This window comes from Melanostigma gelatinosum (assembly GCF_949748355.1).
Source record: "Melanostigma gelatinosum genome assembly, chromosome: 19".
NCBI lineage: Eukaryota > Metazoa > Chordata > Actinopteri > Perciformes > Zoarcidae > Melanostigma > Melanostigma gelatinosum.
The window spans coordinates 807,418-828,758 of NC_136652.1; the positions used below are offsets into that span (position 1 = coordinate 807,418).

The window sequence follows — 21,341 nt, forward strand, 5'->3', positions numbered from 1 at the left end:
CTCGAGTCACGAAACTTGTCAGAATACTCATGTTTGATTGGCTGAGCTGCATCACGTGATGTGATTTGCACCGCATTGGTCGGTGTGTTTCCTGCACCGCCGAACAAGTGCCGTAACGGCTGAATAAGACGCGCCGGTTAGTTTAAACTGGTGCCCAATATGTATAATTCCGAATTATCTATCGGTTTTTAGTTCCTGGGTCGGGATCCGGTGGGCCAGTTGGGGACCTCAGGGAGCCGCAACAGAGAGGCTTCAGAGCCGCATGCGCAGGGTGCCGACCCCTGGCCTGGACAATTGGACTGTGCCATTCTACTACAGCCAGAAGGGGGTTCTCAGGAGCACCTACATCTGCACCACAGAGGAGGAATATATTCCCCAAATTCTGTTTAGTTAAGTTAAATAAAATCTCTATTTTTTCCCACCTTTACCTGCTCTCCCAGCTTTATGCGTACCCTGGTCCTTCACACTTTGGCATTAAAAGTAAAAGGTTTTTATGCCGTTAAAAAGTGTCAAATTACATTTTTTGATACAATTACATGAAATCCATTTCAACAAAAAGAAAATGGCATAACACATAATGGAACAATTCTTTGGTTTTAGTTTTCCGCTCTATGGCATTTTTACACATAACATAAAGAATATAACTTTACCACAACTTGAAGTTGTCTGTTAACATAATATCCATTCATTGAAATGTATAAAAGCCTTAAATGAACTCAGAACCTTCAGATTATCAGAGAAATGCTTTACCACCTGAACCACTGCCACCCCATTATGAATGAATAAAGATATGACTAATAGATAAAGAAATGAATCAGTGCAAATCATTTTCATTTCAAAACACTGTTGCAAAGTAGTGTAATGCCGTAACGATGTCCTTTATAAATTCCTCTGCTCTTACTTAAATTACCATTTCCTCCTCAGCAAATAGCTCCTTAAGGGTATAGAGCTTTGGCCACTTCTAAAGAACAAGACACTATCAGTCATATGATTTAATAAAAAAACAAAACAACATTTTGTCGCTCCTGCCACTGCACTGTCTTCATCAGATGAGTCATCACTGTCAATCTGTGTCTCTTCTGTATTCAAAAGATTATGGGAGTTATATAAATTGATCTACAATGGAAAGAGTGAAAGATTACCATTCACAATAAAATCCTGCTTTTAGGTCCTACTCATCAGCTCCTCCTCTTGTCTGGTCCACACCTCATCTGCCACTTTCGTTGTTGATCTTGGGTGCAAGGCCTGACTCCTCCTGCAAGACAAAAACATTGTATAGTAGTCCGGTCTCTCAGTACACCTATGAAAACTACTGAAAAAACAATAGGATTACGCTACATGATAGGATTATGGAAATGAAAGGCTGGCCAGCAAAACCAAATATAGCTGTACATACTGTATATGCAGAGCTCTTCGGCTCTAGCAAAAAATGTGGATGTGCTGGTATTTTGGTTGCAAATACTCAAAGTTTTCCAGGAGACTGTGTTGCAGCAACTGTCAGGTCTTCTCCAGTAGACAGGAGGCAACTGCAGCAGTGCCTCCTCAACAGAAGTCCACTTAAAAACTAGCTGGAGAATATTACATAAGCAGGTTACTATATGTGCAGAGAGATGGCAACTGGGTCTTCAACCAACTGAGCCTGCTACTTTTCATTCAATATTAAACAGTAATGTTGCTGTGCAGTAGTTTAAAATACAGTTTAATACAGTCATTTAATGGTGTGTTGAATGCATAACACACTATACTCACTAAAATAAGTGAGTACAACTTATGCCATCTTAAACAACATAATCGTTTGGCAATTATCTTAAAACAGCATAAAACCTTTTATGTTTATATTCTGCAACAATGTAACATTACAAATGTCTTACCAAAGTCAGCATGGTGGCTAATTAGCAATTAGCATGCTGATAAACATTAATTTGATTGTCAAACTTTACCATTAGGTAGCCAATGCATTGGCATAAAAACAATGTTACACATAATGTATTAAATATACGTTTGTATTCAAATTTAAAATAATATAATTACAGTACTATTACTTACCCAGTCTGTCTCCTCTCCTCCAACTTGTGTCTGTCTATCTTCTACCTCTGTAACTCTCTTGGTTGTCAAGGTATTGTGTTGTCCACATCTTCTTACTAGCCAAACCTCCTCAGCACCCAATCACTTTTTTGACTTTGAAATTTTGACAGACCTACAGTCAAAACAAGCCACTGTGGCGTTCTGTACTGCCATCACCATTGTTTCCTGTGGTTACATGTGTGCCTTTGTGTGATGAAGAAGCAGGACAATCTATACATTTTTAATGATATATTGTATATTTTTATATTTAAGACTAGTACATCACAATCTAGTTTAAGCATTTAGGCTGTTTCTGTTGCAGGCCTGCTGGCACTAGCGTGAGCGTAGCGGTAGTGAGGACATCGACTCCCATCAATATATACAAATGCAATAAATTGCCATTCAAAACATATTAAGGTAATATTAAATTATTACATTCATGCAGTCCTCTCTCCTCCATAAATGTTTGGCTCCTTAATTTGAGAAACGCAGCAATTTACAAGCCTGATATTAATCCTGTATTGTCCTCCGACAGCTTTCAGTGAAAACAAACTGAGTCATTGTGTGTGTGTGTGTGTGTGTGTGTGTGTGTGTGTGTGTGTGTGTGTGTGTGTGTGTGTGTGTGTGTATATATACATTTATACTAGGGGTGTAACGGTACGCGTATTCGTATTGAACCGTTCGTTACGAGGCTCACGGTTCGGTACGCATAACGAACCGAATACGTTTGAATAAAAAAAAAAATTTTTTTTTTTTTTTTTGAAAACCTTTATTTAACCAGGTAGTCCCATTGAGATTAAAAATCTCTTTCGCAAGATGTAAGTAACAATACTACATAACATTAAGCAGCAGTTTTTGTTTTTTATGCTTATGTGTTGCTAAGAAGACACCCCAGAAGATGGGTCACTCAGGTATAGTTCCATCATTGTTCAAAGTCAAAGAATAACTTTATGATGTTAGTTGTAATGAATAAATATATTTTAAAATCAAGTACATTTCTCTGGCATTTATAGTTTTCTACTGTACCGAAACGTACCGAACCGTGGCTCCACTGTATCGTACCCAACCCAACCGTGAATTTTGTGAACCGTTACACCCCTAATGTGTGTATATGCATGTACATTCACCAGTAAAGTCCATTTACCTTTTTTCTTCAAGAAACCTGCGGCATTTCTTATATTCTAAGATAAGTTGGTCTCAACCACCATTTGTAAGTCGTTTTTTTTACCACTGATGGTTGAGTTTCTGTGCCAAACCTTATTTTGTGCTCCAGGGAACTTTCTTGTCACGGCCCAACATGACCTCACCTGTGGACTCTACAGTTCATATGCATGGTCACGTACAGTAGGCCACAACTCCCCTCTGAGCACGCTCAACCACGTGTTTACCACATCGGCCTGAGTGTTATTGTTCACTTCAATCACACATGATGCTAAAACCACACAACTGGCCTCTATGCAAATGCTAACTTCTGTGTTGAGTGCTCAGGGTAGCCAATTCCCTGAGGGAAGAAAGGCAGCGGGTGAAGGGGAAAGATATGGTAATTAAGCTTATTCCACTTTCGCCAACAACCACTGTTTGTGGATGCCAGAGAACATAATTCTCTCCATGGGAAACATTTGAAGGCAATGCCTTTCCTGTTTTGCCAACACTTTCCGTCCAGCAGCAACTTTTTTCTTATGCCTTTTTGCCCATTGCTCATATTTAAAGCAATGATATGCATGACATCTACTCTTTTAACGCTCCATGAGGAAGGGTTGCACTTGTCACATGCTAGCGGGGCGCATTCGTTCTGTTCGTCTGGTGTGTGTGGATCTCGAGTGTAATTGAATGCCATTTTCCTGCATTGTTAAAGTTTCTACCCGTTCATACATTTTAAGCTCTACTGGACAGGTAGCCTGGAATTTGTTTTTGAATCTTTACCGTAACAATGACATCTATTTATGTAATGCCAGTTTCTAGGGGTGTAACACGTATTCGTATTAAACCGTTCGGTACCAGTGCATTTGGAAAATGCAGAAGCTTAAATTGTGGGAAATAGAATGTTCTCTCTGTGGAGCCGAACCGACCCAACCTAAGAGACAACGTGCTGTCTGACACACCCACCACGGAAGAAGAACATTGTACTCTGGTGAGGCACGTGTGTTCTGAGAGGCGCGCTATGCTAAACTAGCTTAGCAGGAAAACAACAGCCGCACACAGGCTGAAAACTCTCCCCGCAGCGTTTAGCTGTTCCCTACTGATTCAAACAGGCTAAAGCAATCACCACACAATCCCCATTCCTCCAGACCATCATTCTTGCTTTCTTAAAGAAAACAAAACACATTGTGTAAAAATGAAGCTCAACACCTACAAATACACTAACTGCAGAGTGCAGACACATGAATACGTGCATGACGGGATGGTGCGTCATAATTATATAAAGTCAAAACCAATCCAGCAACACTGCAGTGCTAAAACACGTATTCCACCGCACACTGAAGAGCACAAGCAGTTCAAATATTATTCACATCAGAGGGAACCATATCATAAAAACGACACCATAGACACATGAACAAAGTAGTAACGCTACTGCAGATGTAAAACAAAAGCAGTTCACTTACCAAAGCTGCTGTTCACTTCAAGACAAAGTCCATCCTCCTTTATTTATTAATAAATAGTTTGACACAGTTGTACAGTACTTCTCGATTCATGGACGCCAGTGATGAGAGTCGAGCCTCCCCAGTTGTATTTCTTGAATAGGTTTTAATGCGTTTGAGGGCTGAAAATGTCAGCTCGACAGAGGCAGCAGATATTGGGATTATCACGCCCCAACATGTCACGCTAGCCCACTGACCAATCACGTACTTGTAGTCCAGCTAGAAGGCTCTGACATGTTAAAGAATACGCCCAACATGTCAAACTAAAGATCTGATTGGTTGAAGAATATGACAATCAACAATATCGTCCCCATTCACTTAAACAGCAAAGGGATTCACTTGTGTGTCTGCAGCCCTCGGGCCTCTCTTCTTACCTAGAGACACAGAGGTGAAATCTGATTGGATAAAAGCTCTACTTAAAACAAGCAATCATTTGGCAGTATTGTATATGAATTCTTGTATTTTCTACTTTTTTTGTTGTTGTTGGAATTAAGTGCAAAAGTAGCAGATGTTATTACCCTTGGTAACTTTACGGTAACTTGTTGGCATACACTGTAAAATCACCGTAAAACCCAGTTATTCTAATAGCCTACACTGTAATTCAATATACGGTAAAATACTATTAAAATAAATTACAGCTGTCTCTGCCGCCAGTATTTTACTGGTATTTTACAATATTTTACACATTTAGAGTGTAGGTTGGAAAAACCATTGACATCAACAGGCTTGCTTTAACTTCATACAAATCTTAGAAACACACTGCTCCTTCTCTCTGTTGAATCCCCTTCTCTTCTCCCCTTCCCCCTCCGGTCCTCCCCCTTCAGGCAGATAGAGTGACAGATCTGTCATGTCGGCACCTGGTCGTACACAAGTGTTAATGTCCCCACCAAAGCCGAGAATCACTCTGTGTGTGAATCAATATTTATTTATTTATACTGTTTGCATAGGGACAGAGAAAGAAAGTGTGCCTCAGAAATTCTGCAGATTTATACAGATTATCCTCTTCAAATGATAACTCCGAGAAAAGCTAGGTTTTTCAAGGAACTGACAGGGTGAAGGAGATTCAGCGAACATTGTGTGTATTCCTGTGTGTGTGTTGTATGGATGTACCCTGTCCCCTGTCACTCAGAAACAACAAGCCAATCATTCCTTGGTTCTAAAATAAGCTCTCCTCCCCCCTTCCGTCCTCTCTCCCCCCTCACATGTGCTCCTCTCGTCTCACCTTCAGAGTGACAGGAGATGACCGAGGTAGGGGCAGAAGAGCGGGGAAAGGAAAAGGTCTGCAACTTTTGGGACGAATACGGTGAAAAATCAGTTAAGACCTTTAAAACAGATCAACATTCAACAGAATGATACCTGAAGGTCATATTTAGGAACAGCTCTACAATGTTGGACTGCACACCAGGATGCATGTCGTACACTTGTCACCTTTCAGACGATAAAACAAATCACCTGCATCTTAGAAACCCAAAGTAAATGGGGACACACGTCATGATGGTCTCATATAATTGAATACCAGAATCTAGTCTGCTGAATCCAAGATGGCTTATCTTATCTTATACCATTGTTTGAGCTCCTTTGTATCGAGATAATGGGATAGGCTGACACACAAAGTAAATGCTTATATTGTGGATAGAGTCCCCTAACTACCTTGAGAGTGTTTTCAGGAGTTCTAGACCTCCTCAGAATTCCAGTTGTAGTTTTTCATCATCTTTCTATTGCACAGTCATGATATAAAGATACAACACTGTATAGTTTTGGGTAGCTGATGAAGTTTATTTCCTGTATTACATTATTATTGTACTGCTAAAGGCTCTTTAGTATGAGCTATTACAAGAGATGAGGTGCAGCACTTGTCTTGTATTCTTTTCAGAATGTATTTGGGGTATGAGGTACAGAACAAATGTGTCTCTGTTTTGTCTTGTGTTCTTAGGGTTTTTAGTTTGTGTGCAAAGCCTCAGTGACAGCAAACAGCTTTCTGAAAAATTATCTGCATATTCTTTCCGCAGCGTAGTATGACTTTGTTGTTGGGGTGGTGGTGGGGGTTCACACAGCTCAACCACCTGTTGTGACACAAATGTGCACACTCTCACACATGTCCGCACCATCGCAACCACAGCCATATTCACTCCACACCCTGCATTCTGTGACTCGTCAATTCAGCAGAGTTTTAGGTATTGGTTTGCATGGCTGTTTGCAACCCCAGTCTTTCACTGCTTCATCACACAGACACATACACATTCTCAATACCACAAGCACATACGTGACTGCCAACACTTAAACATACTGTCCATTCTTTGTTTTACAAAGAAATATTAAGCATTGTACACACACACCTTGATAAAAAAACCAAAAAAAACGAAATCGTTTAAATTAGTAAGATATTGATGACATATGAACATTTAACATGAATAGATATATTTTATTTGGCTCAAAAAGGTCACAGAACATGTTAATGTCCTCAGGCAAAGAGCGTGCTGATATAGCGCGTGCTTGCAAAGAAAAGCTTTTAGGTCAAGTTCAGGGTTGGCTGTTGCATACCTGACCCAGTCAAAAGAGCAGAAGCAGGTGCTTTAGGGTTTTTAAGTGCGAAGGGTCACACAGCCCTGTATGTACACATGTCTCCTCCGCCCGCCTTTCCCTCGTTATGTACAGAGTCACCATGTACAGTTACGTCTGTGTCACACAAGGGAAGATGTACTTCAGCCTGACATCCAAACAGCTGCATCAAAAAAACGTCTGTCAAGCCAGACGTAGAAGATGTAGATTAGTCCATCATCCATCATTCTCCCACAGCTTTAACCTTGCCGGTCCATAACTGTCACTGGGATGTCTCCCATGGTCTCTTATGGCCATGGTGTCACCATGTCAATATGTGACAGGCTCCTGGTGTTGTGTGTAATAGTTTTTTTTTCAAGCCTGAGTGGTGAAAGGGCCTTGTCTGTAGTGCAATTTACCAGATGGCTCACACGTTTGTTACTCCAATGACTGGATCGAGAACACCACCGGGCATGTAATGATAACAAATTGAACTGACAAAAGGAATTTAGTCGATCAAAATGTGTTCTATAAAATAAGTTCAAAAGTAGTGCTCAGTTACTCCATCCAAAGTAGGCAAGATCAAGGAGGCAACAAAGAGTTCTGTGTGATAATAGTACTTCACTACATCCTGCCAGGTGTTGAAGTGCTTGCTTGGGGTGCCTGGGCCAGCCCAGTTTCTTCCCAATCCATATTCAGTTCCAGTTCAGTCACTGGGTTACATGGTTTGAACCCCTTATCCCAAACTGCAGGAAGTCTCTCCGTTTAGTGGCCACTGCAGCCGCACATGCACATCTTTGAGAAGATACTTCAGAGATAAGAACTTGGTAAAAATATTCCCTTCAGTTAAAGGAGAAAACTATTTTGTCCACAGAGGCAATTGCATGATCTGTCCCTCCTCTTTGTTTGTCCACAATTCAGCCTGATGCTTGTTCAGCACATGGATGATTCATTCGTAGAACTTTGTGAACCAAAAGAAACTTGGTTTTTCTTTTGACAACCCTAGATGTCTGGAGTCAAATTCAGCCCATGTGGGCAGTGACTTGTGAGGCACCACCTCCCGGCTGGCTTCCTGCCAGTCCTAAAGTCCGGGAGTTAAACAAGAAGCCCTGCTGTCCTCCACTGAGTACACCCAGACCGTCCGTTAGAGTCCCACTGGGAGACGAGCCAAGGAAGGCACTCTGATGATTGGCAGCGGCAGCCATTTTATCAGGGCTGGCTGCAAGGCGTGGTGAGGGAGGGAATGTGTAACCGTACAGGCTGTAAGGTGGTGTGTGAAGACGAAGCCCAGCGTAACCCTGCGGGGTGGGGTTGGATAGATAGCCAAGTTGAGAAGCAGGGAGAGGCAGAGCGCAGAACCCTTCACCTTCGTAAGCTGATGGACCTCTGGGAGGGGGGAATGACTCCGGGGGGTTGCTATAGCGATGGAGAGGGTGTGTGGGTCGGCTGCAGGTATAGTCAGGCAGGCTGAGAGGGCAAACCTGGAAAGATGAGGAGCACGGGGACGTGGAGAGCAGGTGAGAAGACGTTCCGATTGCACCATGAGCTCCTGGGATCCCTATAAAAACAGAATCAGAAAGATTGAAAAATGAAACCTATATCTGCTTAAATTGTATTGTATTGTATGTTGGTTAAAATTCAACAGATGTCAGGTAACATTACATCAAATGAGGTGTGCGGGTCTAAAATTTTGGAAAAAGAGTGCAAGGGTTTTGGATCAGTACTGAGTTATTTATACTATATTGATCCCGTTAGGGGGGACATTTGTCTGTGCATGTGACCCATCCCTGTATATAGGGAGCAGTGGGCTGCCTATGACAGGCGCCCGGCGAGCCGTTAGGGGTTCGGTGTCTTGCTCAGGGACACATTACACGTCCCAACCGTCGACCTTGCGGTTACCAGACAACCCTCATGTCTTACTGACTCTTAACCCAGTGAGCCACGGTCGCCCATGAAACGTCCCAAAACATCACCTATGATTATAGGTAGAGTTGTGGCAAAGCAAATCATTTCAATGTGCGACTGTCAGAAGCACATAAGAAACGTTTGAGCAAAATCTCTTTGGTTCCTACCAAGGTGGGAGGTAGGGAGACGTTGGCCCAATCCCAATGTCCCCCTAAGCCTCAAACCCTGAACCCTCAGGGACTCACTGACCTCACCTGATAGGTGGGTGAGTGTGAGAGACTGTGAGGGCTTGAGATGGTGTAAATAGGAACGGGACAGCACTTTGCTGCAACATTTCACGTTACTTTGACAACGTCCACAAATATGATGTATAATTGTGTGTATTTATTTCATACTTTGTACTCCCTGATTCGAGCGTCTTCAGGCTCTTTCCTCAGAAGATGAGAGGTAACCACAGATAATATATTTACTCATTTTTGTCAAAACGGCTTCAATGACAAAATCAAATATTTGATGAATAAATAAATAAATATCTTCTGATTTCAAGTTAATTTTTTGTTCCATCTTTAACCCTTAATGTTTCTGTGTACATTTAATATTCCAGGCTGAACACACGTGAGCCGTCCTCTTTGTTTACCTTCTTTTATTTTACATCTCCATGCGTCCACTGGTTACCCCGTGTTTACCGTCACATTGCAATGATTTGTGGGTAATTCCCTTAGGCAAAGTCAGCAGCCTATGCTGACTTACGGTAAGGGTTCATAAAGGGCTCAAACTGTCTGCAAGAGACTCAAACACTCGATGATTTGACAGTGGGACAGCCCTGAACCCTCACGGACTCACGGACTTTGAGGCGCACTCCCGCAAAGGGGGGACATTGGGCCAAAGACTGTGCCATGACTTGATTTATTCTCAAAATCCAGAAAACTCCTATTAGTTAACTACCTTGCTTGGTAATGCCTGGGATGTCCTCAAATGTGAGTGTTCGCAGAGATGGACGCCAGAATGCATAAGACTCAACCAAAGCCTCCAGACCCATCCTGTAAAACAGACATAACTGCACAAGTTAACACACATACATCAACATCACTGAACATCTTGTCTTTCACTTTCTTTAAGGCTGACCCACACTAAAAGATTTTTCAAATCCTAACAGAAGTGACGCTTTTGTTCCTATAGGGCAGGGGTCTCTAACTGGCGGACCGGATCCGGACCCAGGACCTAAAATCGGTATTTCGGAATCATACATATTAGGCAGCGAGTTTGTAATTTAACCGGCGCATCTTGTTCAGCCGTTACGGTACTTGTTCAGCGGTGCAGGACACACCGACCAAGTCATGTAAAGCTCAGCCAATCAAATGTGAGTATTCTGACTCGAGCGAGGTTTTCACACACCGTGACACACGGGGGAGAGACGAGGAAATAGAAAGAACAGCAGGAAAATTGCGCTGATCAGAGACGTTATCTCACATGACGTTCTCCAAAAAGAGACACGCGTTCAGAGAGAACATCATTTGAATGAACAGAATCTTATATGTTAATTCTTACCACAGGCAGTTAAATCCAGCATGTCTCATATGTACAGAAACCGTAACTATTGATAAAAGCGGTAAATGAAGCGCACTACCAGGCAAAGCACAACTCTTTTGAATAAACGTACCCACTCACATCTAAAATGAAAACACAGTGTGATCAGAGTCCTGACACATGAATTCACTGTCCAACAATGATGTTAACAGAGAGAATAGAGCTGAAACAATCTGTTTAATAACCACACAAAGTCCATGCTCACTGATTTCTCTTTTTAGAAGACAAAATATAATATTGTGACTTTTTGATTGACATCACTTCACACCTGAATGAACTGAATTTGAAGCTGCAGGACAATTCAGTGAAATTAGTTTTTCTAAAATGAATTACTTTATTTCAAGATGCACATTTTTGAAAAGCTTTCTGTTGTATCAGTTATTCTTTAATCCAGACATTATTGTACTTGAAATGAGAAGAACATTTATTTATGTATTTCTATGTATTATTTATAATCCATCCAGTTAAATTTGTAAACTGAGAATAATAATTTGTTCAAATATCATTGATGTGTACTTTCTTTATTTGATTTGACAGTTGTTGACTACACAGAGACGTGACTACTACTAGACTTCTTTTATATATATATATATATATATATATATATATATATATATATATATATATATATATGGCACTAAATAGCGCGGGTTAGACATAATTGTGTTCTAGACCTTTGCCCGAGGAGATTTTCTCAATCTGGACCTTTTGGAATTTTAGTTGAAGACCCCTGCTATAGGGTGTGGAGAGCAATGATTTGATCTCTTTTGAAATCTGTGGGACCAGGATGTACTTTAGAGCAGATACTCTACACCACATGTGTCAAACTCAAGGCCCGCGGACCGAATCCGGCCCGCCACGTCATTTTATGTGGCCCGCGAATCCGCCAGCAAAAACAAAAACAAAGATTTTTTTTTCTTTTTTCTTTTTGGAAAAATAATTAAAAGTTAGACTTGAAAATAAAAGTATCCCCATGGCCGAAATTATGAGATAGAAAGTTGAAATGATGAGATAGCATGTTGTCTGTGTACCGACATTAAAACTATCGCAACAGGAGAGGCAACAGCCCGAAAAGCGGTTTTCCAACGATTGAAAAAGATCGACAAATAATCCCAAAATGTCCACGAAGAGAAAAATTGATGCAGAGGGAAGAAAATGTAATGAAAGATGGGAAAGCGAATACATGTTTGTGCTTGAAGGAGAACAACGGGTCTGTCTTCTGTGTTATGAGGCGTGTCAGTGATGAAGGATACAATTCACGTCGGCATTTTGACACCAAACACGGAGCTAAATTTAGCCTCCAAGAAAAACATCAAATTGTCCAAGAATTAAAAGGCAGACTGCAATCACAGCAGAATATATTTACACAAGCTACAGCCCAGTGCATGCTAAAGGTATGTGAGCAGAGCTCCGACCAGATTCAGACTTTTACAAATGTCAGTTTGTGAAGAAACACCATCGCAGACCGAGTTGATGAACTAGCAGCAATCTAACAACACAGCTAGCTAAGAGACGAGCAGGTACTTGTGTTTCTAATGAACTGTTGATGAAAGCACAGACAACACGGATACATCATCTATCCATGTTCATCAGACCTGACTCTCAGTGAGCAGCTCTTGGATGTAGCTGCCATGCACAGGACGACGACAGGGAGGAACATTAGTGATGCAGAGAGGTGACACAAACAGCTTTGAACAAAGTTAATGTCATAACTTGTGTTTGATATTTGTCTTTGTTATTTTCTTTAATAGTTTGATAGAGTCATGTGGGTTTCTTAACCCTCAATTAAAATGATTTATGTTATAATAACAGAAATGTGCTTAAATATCATTTTTCATTTATCAGTGGTGGCTGGTCAATAGAGGGCCATGGGGCATGGCCCCACCATGAGCCACACACAAAAAAATATAAAATAAAATAAAAAATCTAAAATTATAATGATCATAAATTATACAAATTGTCAATATTTGTGTTTTCGAACTATGGAATGTACCCAGTAATGTGTGTAAAATATGATATCTGCGCAAAATATATGCTTTTCCTGCTCGTCCTCTCAGCCTGTGCTCTCTGCTCGTGCTCTCTGTCTGTGTGCACGACACTCTGAGAACGCGCAGCTTGGGGGGCCAAATCGTTTTGGCCCAAAAGAGACGGGTCTATGAAGCAGTTTAGCCAATTGCTGATTCAAGATATAAATGAGTGACATACAATTTAGCCAATCAGCGCCCTCAAATAGATTCAGCTTGGGCCAGAACGATCAGACCCCCTCGCTGCGCGTTCTCGTCAGGAGAAGTCTCTACAGGCGCCCGCGCCAGCGCGAGCACTCCTCCTCCAAGACCCGTTTGAGAGGAGAACTTTGGCGGAGATTCTGCAGCCAAAGAGCTGATATCAGATCAGCCTGACCTCACAATCAGACAGCAGACTCGCGGGAAAGGGAAGCAGTACATGCGGAGCTTCTGTACTAGCTATACACCAGACAGGTTTGGCTAGCTGGATGACGTCATGCTAATCATTTATTTAGCTTTTTAAAACAACGGGGACGGATCCAGCACGGACAGTTACAGGAGTGAGGGATGAGGAGGTAAGGAAACATGAGAACACCAGGGTAGGGAGTGAGGGATGAGGAGGTAAGGAAACATGAGAACACCAGGGTAGGGAGTGAGGGATGAGGAGGTAAGGAAACATGAGAACACCAGGGTAGGGAGTGAGGGATGAGGAGGTAAGGAAACATGAGAACACCAGGGTAGGGAGTGAGGAATGAGGAGGTAAGGAAACATAAGAACACCAGGGTAGGGAGTGACGGATGAGGAGGTAAGGAAACATGAGAAGACCAGGGTAGGGAGTGAGGGATGAGGAGGTAAGGAAACATGAGAACACCAGGGTAGGGAGTGAGGGATGAGGAGGTAAGGAAACATGAGAACACCAGGGTAGGGAGTGAGGGATGATGAGGTAAGGAAACATAAGAACACCAGGGTAGGGAGTGAGGGATGAGGAGGTAAGGAAACATGAGAACACCAGGGTAGGGAGTGAGGGATGAGGAGGTAAGGAAACATAAGAACACCAGGGTAGGGAGTGAGGGATGAGGAGGTAAGGAAACATGAGAACACCAGGGTAGGGAGTGAGGGATGAGGAGGTAAGGAAACATGAGAACACCAGGACACACATGAGAACTCTGTCAAGCTACATATTAGGCAAAGTGAACATCTTTTCTTCTACATAGTTGTCCTCAGTCTCATCTGCTTAACTTGGTCATGGAGGCATCAACATGTAATAGAGATGTTAAATTAACAGTGAAAACTCATCATAGCTTAATTTAACATCAGTATTCATAATTACACTTCATGTTGACTTCTCCTGATCTTTACCTCCTGTTACAAGGTCCATAGGACATCTCAATAAATGAACATGTTCTATTATATTATATAAGTGTTATTTACTGATTGTTTTCGTGTTGGAATACATGTTAAATATTTAACTGCCAAGTAATAATGCGTGTTTGATACTTACATTTTTTTGCATTAAATCATACTGGGATGTTTGCTGAAATTGATAAGATGGCCCTACCGAGAACATGTTCCACCAGCCGCCACTGTCATTTATATAACTGCATGTACAATATTTTTACACTTGAATAAACAATAATCAAATGCAGAGAGAGTTATTTCACAATATGTTAGGGAGAAGTTAGTGATACAGTCTTACAGTTACAACCGGCCCTTTGAGGGCGACCGTGATGCTGATGTGGCCCGGAGTGAAAATGAGTTTGACACCCCTGCTCTATACATACCTCACACCAAAGAAAATCTGGCAAGATCATCTTTAGAACCGTTGGAATATGGTGGCTTTGCTGAGCGTTGTTGGAAGGGGAGAATCTGGCCCTGAATCGGCTTGATTCTATACCCCGCGTTAGTCACTGATGCAGCTGCAGCCGCTCTCTGCCAGCATGCCTCACATTACGCCAACCACCTGGCGGCTATCTTAGTCGCCCGTGGGGCCTCTTTTGCCGTCTCCATGGAGACCGCAGGTAATGAGGGGCATAAACGCCACGTTGCGATTGGCTGCTGCAAGCCGGGTGCTCGGAGGTAATTGCTTTCACACGGCTTTTACGGGCGAATCAGGACGAAGGAGCAGGAAGCCGCAGCAAGGATTTACGAGGTGGGACTCCCCTTCCCCCCGATCTGCGTCTCCCTCCTCCTAGGTGGGGCAGAGGGTTTGCTGTGGCGGGTAATGCGAATGCTCTGTTACCCCTTGTTAGCGTGAGGATAAAAGTCCGGCCCCCCGCGGGGTTGTAGCCACGGTGATAATTTAGACAAGCTGCCCTGAGCGGTTGCTCCAAAGCAGCCTATCAGAGCAGAAGTTTACTGAGCAAACTGCTTAACTCTTCCTGTAATATTTAAGGGGAGGTTATTTTTCGGCCTTCCTGAGTTTAACTTTTGTAGGGTCAGCTGTCAAGGTTATGCAGTTTGTTGTTCTCTACCTTCATCCCTCTCAAATATTCGGTCTCACACGTTCCTTTTCCTCCTCTTTTCCTTGCTCTCCCCCTTTCTCTCCCCTCTCTCTAATGATTTCTGTGAGGCCTCAGGGGAGTGGCTGTTTGCAGACCGTTGGTGTTTTACTGCTGTGTTGTTTTAATGCTGTGTTTATATATGTTTAGAAATGTGTTTATACAGATTTTCTTCAGGACACCCTTGACTTTTATTATTTCGCTGTTGATGTTTATGTTCTCGAGGCCGACTGGAATCTGACGCTCCATTTAGGTTTGCAGCCGAGGTTAGATTTTTCCCTCCAAAGCATGTGCCTAGAACGATGCAGTTGCTGGGAATGAAAGTGCATTGTTTAATAATCTGGAATCTAAATAATATCTGCCACGTCTGTTGAGTTTGGTCAATTTCCTTTCTGCCATTTAGGACAGATTGAATTGGAGGCTGTTGCACATTTTCCATCAGAAGAAATAAAAATAAATACAAAGCTTTGCTCCTCATAAAATCAGACTGAAATAGCTGTGACAAAAACCACAACCTAGCCAGAATATAACACAGTCATGCATCCCACATTACCCATAATGCACGAGATACTGTGAAAATCTCTGTGGTTGAATTGAACTCACCGGTTTCGGCCAGAGTCTCTGAAGCCTTTGGCAAAAGGGTTTCTGTCAATTTTCAGCCTTGTAATCTGAAAAGTAAATAAATAAGACTCAGAAAATTGTTATTACAAAGTCTATGATAACATATACTGTGTAATGGAAGATTGTCTATGTCTATACTATTTGAATCAGATCTATTAATAAATGCATTAATGAGCATAGTTTGGTGCTGTGCTGTTTGTATATGCGGGAATACACGGATGTTCTTGTTTGTTTCCTCGTACATGTATGTGATGTTATATGCGTGCATGTTACTTAATGTCTGTGGGGCTGCTGTGGGTGGTGTTTAGGGCCAAGCTCTGTGACCCACATCCAAGGTGACTTTTATAGGCATCACCACCTTGTTCTGACTTCAGCCATCATGGGTTGTGGGCCAGCTAACAATACTTTAATGCACACACTGACTGGTCCAGTGTACAAATCAAGAACAAAACTCTTGCTTTTCTTCATTGAAGATGCACTGAAGCACAGATAGCACTGAAATTTGCTCTGCAAAATTTAAAAAATATGAGATGCTCAAGCAATGTTGAAAAGCACATAAAAGATCAATTTAAGTGAGCGATGTCATTTTTTAACAATCGGCCCAATAAGTGGTTGATCTAGTAAAACACCAGAGAAGACCTTTCTCTCCACCTCTGTTTTGCAAAGCACGCACGCACGCACGCACGCACGCACACAATAAGTTGCCTTTAAAGTGCACACCAGACCAAGGCGGCTTTGGTTTTAAGAGGCAATGCGGTTGTGTGGAGGTGAGCTGTACCTGTTGATTCTGATATGCTGTGACAGTGGTGAACACGGTCTCAGGGAAGGCTAAGGTGCGTGTGCCATCCCCAGCAGGGATGGTTCTCACGGGGGATAACTCCTCTCCACACTCCTTGCGGATTACATGGACTCGTGGCTGGTACTTGTGCATTGAGTGCAGAATGATCTGAATAGGGAAGGAGAGATTCCCTTTCAGGCTTACATTACATGACATGTCATGCTATTCACAGCTCTAAAAGCTGCTTGTTGGGTAATGAACATGCACACCTGGACACAGAGCGTGTGTGTTTTTATGGTTGTCTGAAAGGTTATTTGAAATTACTCCACATTTTATATACTGTATATGTCTTTGATGAGGCATAACACACAGGTAAACTCTGTGTGTGAGATGCAATGAACAAATACAAATCGATTGATTGATTGATACATGCACCTGCACACCAATATTTTGAGAATTGTAATTCATTTTTTGTTGTCGTCATATTTCTTGTAAATATTACAAAATCCAACATAAATTTCAGTTGCAGGCCTATATTGTATTATGATATTGGACTTTTAATGATATAATTTACAGTTTGAAAAGATTCTCGAAGAGTAGTAAAATGATCACAACAAAAGTTTAAAATCAAAATATTAGATTATATAGTTATATAATAACGGGGATAAAATACAATTTATTTAAAGAGGCCACAATGAGGTAAGTATAGGTACTCATGACTATCACAGACATATAAGAGTATCACATACATATTTTACTGGCAGTCTTAGGTGTGGCACTTACATGTCCCTGGTCGTCCAGTTCGTTGTTGGTCAGTTTAAGTTTGTCGAAGCTGACCACCTGACGCATCCACGTCTCTCCTGAGGCAGGGGAGTCCGGGTGGATGTACACTCTGGGTGGCACAGGAGAGTCTGCATTCCCCGCTACCATCCACTTGGAGCTGTGGTACACGTACCTTAAGATGTACACACAGGGGGACGTGAATGAACAGAACGTCCCAACAGTTTGCAATGTTTAATCCTGCTATGCCCCATTTCACATGCACAATGGAAGAAATGCCAGAAAAAAAGACCAACGATCAGCAATAATCATATCGAGAACTTTTTTTAAAGTCAATAATAACATAATAACTTTCAAAGTTGTAGTTTTCATTTAACTCAGAATTGTAATCTGATTGGACTGCTTTCAACTCACTGCAGAATTCATATTTAGGCTACTTATATCCAAAAAGTAATATATATATATATATACTGTATACTGTATACATATATATAATTGTTTTAGAAACAAACACCTCTGATCAAGCATATTTTTCTTGTGTGCTACATTGTATAGCCTATAAAGATGTTAAACGCCAGTCAAGTGAAATGTCCGCTTACATGTAGCCTAAAGCTATTTTGTATACTATTTTCGGTATATGCAATTCAATCGATGTGAAATGGTGTGAATACATAACGATGTGAATACATAACGTAGGCTGTAAGTCAAACAGGCTTCAGAAACAAATCGAATTAGTTCCTCATCTGGATTTGATTCTGCATTACAGCGGCTTTTGGTGGTTTAATTAACTTTGTAGGGTGGAGAGGTTAGGCCTCCAAAAGGCCATTTCCAAAAGGGATGGCAAAACCGCCGTGACGTCCGGTGCCAAGCGCCATTTGCGGAGACGGCACTTGCCTTGCACAATTTGGAAACGTAGGTTAGGTTGTCCCTGGAACAATCTATATTAAGAATACATGCGACAATGACTGTCACATTCCGGTTATAGGACAAACACTTGCCCTGTATATTTTTAGCTTTGTTTAAATATAATTGTACTATAGCTACAATATACAGTTTCTGTATCACTTTGATATCCCTGTCACAATTTTTAATTTAATTTTGACTTTTGTCAAATACCATTTTAATATGTATTTCATGATCACAAGGTTTCTTGTATCACTGGCATGTGCATGTGTATGTGCGTTTTACCTATAGCGCTTGTTGTCCACGGGGATTATATCCATGGCAATGTAATACTGCTGATGTGGGTCCAAGCCCGTAATCTTCACACGCATAGCGGGGAACATCCGCCTGACAGGAAAACCAAATAAATCATCTGCATTGGAGATTTCAGATCAGCTTTAGATCAGGATTTACAACACAGTAACTGCTTCCTAATCATACCAATAATATAATATATATAATAATAGCTAGTTTGCCATTATCATGACTATTATCTCATTCATAAATATGTTATCATAAATATTTGTATCATAGTTGTTTTTCCCAATGTAGTGCAATTCCATACTTCAACAATTTCTGAGCACATCATTTTCCCCTCCTGCTCTTACCGTCCAGCCTTGGTAATGATCATTTCCGTGCCAATCTCATGGAACCGCTTCCACAGGTCTGATCCTTGCAGGTCCACGCGGGTATCCTCTCCGCTGCCGGTTACCGGCGCCGTGCATAGTGCTGCAGGATGCGGGCTCTCCAGCACGTCCTCGCTCTCTGCTGCAGGAAAGAGACGAGATGAACACGTTTTTAAGAGGAACAAAGCCATCCAGGCCAAGCATTAGTCGCTTGCAGAGCTATTGTGTCTTGTGACTCAGAAATGCTTTCATGCCGAATACAAGATATTTAAAAATCACACAAACATTACAGCACTACTCCCGATTACACCGTCCTATAATAATCAAGACAAAATGCATAATGCACGTTTTGCACTTGACATATAGCCCAAATAACGACAATGACTGTCACATTCCGGTTCTATATATGTTTTAAACTATTATATTATTAAGTACATTATTATATCGTTATATTACAAAGAGACTATGTCTCATGAATTGCCCCATTAAAGTAAATGTAGAAATTATGAAAAGAAATTCAGTGATTAATTGCAGGGAGATGAAATGCTTATGGGATTACGTTCATTAAACTCACGCTTCAGTACACTGACAACTCGGAATGGTATGTGTAATGTGTCTTCAAACTGATCACCTTACAGTTATTTCTTTACAACATAGTAATGATGATATAGAAGAGAATGTGTAAATTAACTATAAACTCACAACTGAACTCAAATTGAAGTCCCAGTAGGATCTTAATGATGATTTTTATCGTGGAGTTAAACATGTTTTAATATGTTTTAATATCGAGGATATGTTTACAGGACACAATAGTTGTGTTTATGTGTCTCGCCGCTGTTGTTATTTGCGCTATTCAACACAGACCTCGCCATTAGAAATGTCTGGACATTAGACATGGGCCCAACGAGCCGAGCTCACACAAACACAAATCCTCAGCTAAGTGCATTTTAAAGGTGCAGCACATTTAAACCGTAATTTGTCAGATTTCTGTAGACCTCTTAGCATCCTTTCCGTGTATACGGTGCTAATTAGCGTGTTTATGATTGCAACACAACCCATAAAGCGCCTCACATTAGTCACGCTCGCACCACTCACATTTTGCATTTACTAGACCGGGGCCACAATATGATATCACATTTCTACTGTGAGGCTCTGACCAGAGTCTGTCATTGTCTTGGTTTATAATATGGATCTTTTGCGATTTATTACTGAATTCTCAGCAATAAGCAGAAGAGAGCATCGTGATCCTGATGAAAAACAAAATGCTGCTTCTTATAAAAAATGTCAGCGAGTAGGTAAGAGCATAAATCAGTCATTTATTTTAAAAATAGTTGAGTAGGCTATCGAATGCAGGACTTATTCAATATGAAGCTGTTTACCAGTAAAAACAACAACAACGACAAAGTGTACGGCTCAATGCAACACGCATGGGCACTCTTACTTTATTATAATCTTACTTTAGTATTGGATGCTAATAAGCTACTAATTTGGGAGACTGGTGTTGTCATTTCAAGGGCCTATTTTATGAACTTTATTTATTATTTATTTGAGTAAATTATTGTTGTCATTATTATGATTTACTTACGGGATCCGTCACTTGTACAATCTGCCTCGCTGCCCCGGTCGCTGGTGCACGTTCTGTCGGCTCGCGGCCCCGGGCTCCCTGTTAGATCAGCGACATCAGTTCCGGCATCGTAGCCGGGGGGTTCGGCATCCTCTCCGGCCGTCCGGCGTCTCTTTTCTGCTCCGATCAGTGCCTCCACCGAGAACGCGTGTGCCTTGACACTCAGTGTGCACGGAGTTCGTCGCTTCTCTGCCATTTCTCTCGGTCTCGGGAAAGAGGAACGTGAAGAAGTAGACGGTGTCACGAGTATGCAAGGAGCAAGAACAACTCAAAAGACAACCCAAAGATTCCACGATGACGGTCCAGGGCTTCTGGTGCGACGGTTTGTCCGTCCTCGAGCCGGACAGCGGAGGAAACACACGGGGGCGGGACGAGTTGTAATAATGTCTCCGTTATCCTTGAGAGCTGTGCAGACTTTTGGAGAGTGTCAACAACCGGAGTTTAGAGGAGAGACGGAGAAGGGGACCTGTCAATCACAACACTGAGCAACCAATCACGAGTAATCACAGCCCCCCGGAACTTTGTTCCTGGTCCCGCCCGCTGCTGTGGGGGCCGCTCATGCCGCCTTATGAGGTAAAAGTAGAGCTGGTGAATGAATCATGTCTTCAGGTGATGGAGAGCGAGGAGCGTCTCGCTCGGGCATTACGCGCATTTTCACACACCGGCCCGACATGCTTTGCATGTCGGCTACACAAGTGGCACGACGGCCACTCCTTATTAAAGCATGCCACGGTCT

General features: G+C 41.8%; 1 protein-coding gene across 1 annotated transcript; it reads right to left on the reverse strand.

Moving 5' to 3' along the window:
• Window positions 1-7,138: 7,138 nt before the first annotated feature.
• On the reverse strand, window positions 7,139-21,073 carry tbx18 (T-box transcription factor 18). The gene is made up of 8 exons (XM_079290245.1): window positions 20,567-21,073; window positions 18,964-19,123; window positions 18,602-18,703; window positions 17,417-17,588; window positions 16,634-16,801; window positions 15,838-15,902; window positions 10,092-10,186; window positions 7,139-8,799 (listed from the first exon to the last, which is right to left on the reverse strand). Exons 1-8 carry the CDS (start codon window positions 20,799-20,801, stop codon window positions 8,264-8,266), a joined length of 1,533 nt encoding a protein of 510 aa, XP_079146371.1. The 5' UTR covers window positions 20,802-21,073; the 3' UTR covers window positions 7,139-8,263.
• Between the last annotated feature and the right edge of the window lie 268 nt (window positions 21,074-21,341).

Bases quoted from the DNA above. Each gene is read 5' to 3' on its own strand.
- tbx18 (XM_079290245.1), bottom strand. From the start codon at position 20,801: ATGGCAGAGAAGCGACGAACTCCGTGCACACTGAGTGTCAAGGCACAC. The intron at 19,124-20,566 runs GTAAGTAAATCA...TCTTTCCTGCAG, and splicing joins TTGTACAAGTGACGGATCCC to CAGAGAGCGAGGACGTGCTG. The intron at 15,903-16,633 runs GTACAGCTCACC...TTTACTTTTCAG, and splicing joins CAGCATATCAGAATCAACAG to ATTACAAGGCTGAAAATTGA.